Genomic DNA, 3,977 nt, shown 5'->3' on the forward strand with positions numbered 1-3,977 from the left:
TTTTTCCAATTTGATCTTCTTTTTTCACCCGTGACAACAATTGTTTTTTGTATTGATTTGATTTGTATTATTGTTAATTTCTTAATCCCTCAAGTTTTCAATTAAAGAAAATATGTTACTTCTTCCAAATTTTAAAATTTTAAAATAAAAAATAATTTTTAAATTATAAATCCAAAAATAAAAAAGAACTTTTAAATTATATAATTCAAATTTTTAGATTATAAATCACTTCTAAATTATATAATTCAAATACATTTTTTTATTATAAAATAAATCTTAAATTGTATAATCTAAAAATTTGTCCGTGCTTATTAAGTTCGAAAGTTAATTCAGCATCATTTTTAAGTTTTGGAATTTTCTAGAAAGCTTCTTTATATGGGCTGCAGAAAGAAATTCTGTATTGAGAATTCAGAAGGCCCGCCCTTCCTGGAAACAGGCCCAATACAGCTAGAGAAGTGAATTCCAGATACGTAGTCATCATTTATTTAAAAAATATTTTTTTCATCGATCTAAAAGTCTATCCTAAAAATAGACGCATCGAATTTCTTTTTTTAAAGAGTGTAACTGAGAAAATATATTACACAAATTGGTTTTCGTTAGTTTCTGTATTTCCAAAATTTATTAAAGTCAGAGTTAATAAGACAATTATATTAAAAAAATTCAATAAATTTGACAAAAGAATTAGAACAAGCATAACATTTCACGTGCTTATTTTAAAGAAAATGAAGTTTGGATGAGTTAAAACAAAATCCTGTAATAAGAAAAAAAAGTATGATTTGGATCCATGGTATCACAACAACAACATCATCATCCTATCCTGAGAAAATCTAAATTTGCAACAAAAAAGAAAAGGATTTATCCAACATGTGAAGAAAAGTAGAAACGCAAATTTAAAACGTGTAATAATACAAATGACTAAGATGTTATTGAGGTATTGCAGTGTAGTAGGAGGTGGTGTTAATTAAGGAACCCCTTTGTGATTATTTGCACCAGTGGCAGTGGCTTCAGACTGAGAGGAAAGTGCAGCACCAGAAAGAGTGGGTGCTTCAGTGGCTCCAGCACCACGACCTGTCTTTGGTTCTTGATGACCCTGCGTGCCATAACCCTGTTGCTTATAATCCTCCAGATCCTTGTATTGCACGTAGGGACTGTCCTCTATTGGAAGCCCTTCAAGCCTTTCTTTCTCTGATTCACTCTCTGTTTTTCTCTCCTTTTCTTGCTCCATCTTTCTCTTCCTTTCTTCTCCATTTTCAACCTTTCTTTATATAGGATACTTCTATTTTCTACCTCCTCTGCCACTTCCCCCACTCTAACACGCGTCCTCTCCCCCCACAAATCTCACACTTACGTGCCACCTTTACGACAACCTTGCTGTTTCTGTCCACAAAATCATTCCATGGACAACAACCTCTTTCTCCACATGCTTCTCCACCACACCACGTGTACTTTCGAGTTTCATTTATTCATATATACCCCATTATACATATATCTTTATATTTTATTTAAAAGAAGTGAGTGAGTTCCTCTTTTCCTCTGTTGCTGAGACAAATTTAGCTACTCTTTTCCTCTCATGTGCACTTATCTATACCACTTTTGTAAGATTATGAAAGATAAAATAATTTAATATAAATAAGATGAAAATTTTATTTATTTTATAAATTAATTTTGTAAGTTTAAAGAAGATTATTTCTTAATTTTTAAACTTTAATTATAATTATATTACATTTATTAGTGAAAATTATTTTTTTTGCTTTAATTATTTCGAATAAATTACATTGTTTTTAGATTTGACTTAGATCCATACAAAGTAAGAAAAATATGTTTCACATGGGATACGACGTAAATAAACAAATTTATGATATAGAAACTACGAACATAAAAAAAAAAACATGTTTGAGTGAAGAAAATTACTTGAAAAAAAAAATTCAATATAATCCAACAATGGAATAGTAAAAACACCTTCCACCTTGCAATAACAAAGCATTGTGTAGGGTGACTCATTTCAACATTAGGACAGGCAGATGAAAGAGAGGAATGGAATTGAAGATGTTAATAAATCGGGTTGGGTATGGGTAATGTTTACCCGGTTACCCGTCCGGTCTAAAAAGATTTATTTTGTTTCCTGTCTTGTTATTCGTATAGTATTTGTGGAAAAATATAAGAGTTTTTTTAATATAGGTGGATACCGACCTATTTGTAGATATTTTTATATGTTTTTCAAATTTTAAATAAAATTACTGTAAATAATAATTTAAATAAATAATAATAAACTTTAAATATGAATCAAATCAAGTTATTGAATGATAATTAATGTAAATAAATTTGGTCTTTTCAAAAAATAAATTTAAATAAATTGTGCTAAAATAAAATTTTAAAAAATTAATTAAAAGAAATAGAAATACATAAAGTCAAATTTTAATTGATTATTTTATTATTAATATACCTTTCACTAATAATATCACTTGAATTAAAAGTTACTTCACTATTAAATATTTATACTCATTACTCATGTGTTACATTAATATTATTCATTTAGTATTTATTACAAATTTTGTCATCCTTAAATTGAAATTAATGAATATATGTGACAGGTGACGCTATTTGTGGGAAGGGTGATCAATACAAGTCACATAGATAGAACTTAGACTCTGTTCATTTGAGGTTGAAAGGAATTGGTAAGATGGATTACGAAGTGATTTTTTCGTTCGTTTGTGGTTAATCAAAAGAAAGTGAATGAAGTGATTAACTAGATGTATCACTTTTAGCATCTCGCATAATGGAGGTGATTTGAGATGATTAATTAAGCAAATACAAGTTTACCCTTTTGTGTAATATTTGTGTGTGTGGCTGAGGTCTGGAAATAGAAAATAACAGAACTGGTGTAGATCTAGTGAGGTGTACAATATTCACTGAAGAAGAAATTCAATCTTGCCATAGTTGGAACTGATCCAGGGCATGGCGTGAGTGAAAGGATCTGATCTTGCCAAAGCTGGAATTGATCCAGGCATGACGTGAGAGAAAGGATCTTATCCCATCACTTGGTACGTTTTTTTTTCAATTTTAGTGGTTAAAAAAATAACAAAATAAATTTACTTGTACAAATATCAAATTATATTACTTATTACATAAAGGTCAAAATGATAATCTAGTCAATACTTCTATTAAAACATATTTTTTAATCTATCTCATAAATAAAATCACTCCAAAACTTTCACAAAATTTACTTTCAAATCTACTCACAATCTCTTATAAATCAAAATAACACATAATTCGCTCTCAAATCCATTCAAAACCCACCCACTCTCTCAAATCCTCAAGTGAACATAACATAAGTGTTTAATGAAGAAGACTTTGATCTCTTAACTTCTTTTGCATATATATAAATTAGTATATAAAAAAAAATTAGAATTTTAATATATTTAACATCGTAAATTTAATATATTATTTGAAACATCTTATTTTTTTTACACCTAACAAATTGTGAATGTTAAAAAGAACATATTCAAAGTAGGTCATTAAAAAAATTGAGTCACGTTGTAGAAAAAGAATAATGTGAAAGTTAGATTAAAAAAGAAAACCGACATTTTACGTTTGTTACCCATTATTTGATGTAAACAAATCACTCTTACTTCAAGTTCAATAATGTTTAACATTAAAAGTTAGTTTAAACCCTAATGGTTAACATAAAAGTAAGTTTAAAGTTACTTTTTACGTGATGAGCCCAAAATGTCACTTTTTATGTAGTAAGTAGTCATTTCAATATGTATTTGTTCAGAAGTACAGTATATATTTGCTTATTTTTTTTCATTCATTTAAGTTTATATCCCATTTAAACTTGTATTTGAAAATAGAAAATTATATGATTTATTTTAAAAAAATTATTTAAAGTTATTTGACAACCATTTTTGATTTGGTATATTTCTTTAAAATGCAATGAAGGGTGAACAATGTATCTTTTAACTTGATTTGATTGATCC

The 3,977-nt window shown here is 27.9% G+C and overlaps 1 protein-coding gene across 1 annotated transcript; it reads right to left on the reverse strand.

Moving 5' to 3' along the window:
* Positions 1 to 752: 752 nt before the first annotated feature.
* On the reverse strand, positions 753 to 1,459 carry LOC114175491. Its single transcript, XM_028060247.1, has 2 exons — positions 1,368 to 1,459; positions 753 to 1,262 (listed from the first exon to the last, which is right to left on the reverse strand). The coding sequence occupies exons 1-2, from the start codon at positions 1,457 to 1,459 to the stop codon at positions 962 to 964; spliced, it is 393 nt and encodes a 130-aa protein (XP_027916048.1). The 3' UTR covers positions 753 to 961.
* Between the last annotated feature and the right edge of the window lie 2,518 nt (positions 1,460 to 3,977).

This window comes from Vigna unguiculata, chromosome 3, assembly GCF_004118075.2.
Source record: "Vigna unguiculata cultivar IT97K-499-35 chromosome 3, ASM411807v1, whole genome shotgun sequence".
Taxonomy (NCBI): Eukaryota; Viridiplantae; Streptophyta; class Magnoliopsida; order Fabales; family Fabaceae; genus Vigna; species Vigna unguiculata.

Excerpts from the sequence above, each read along its gene's own strand:
- LOC114175491 (XM_028060247.1), bottom strand. The coding sequence starts at position 1,459 with ATGAAACTCGAAAGTACACGTGGTGTGGTGGAGAAGCATGTGGAGAAA. Across the intron at positions 1,263-1,367 it reads TTGTGGACAGAAACAGCAAG|AAGAAAGGTTGAAAATGGAG; the intron begins GTTGTCGTAAAG and ends GTATCCTATATA.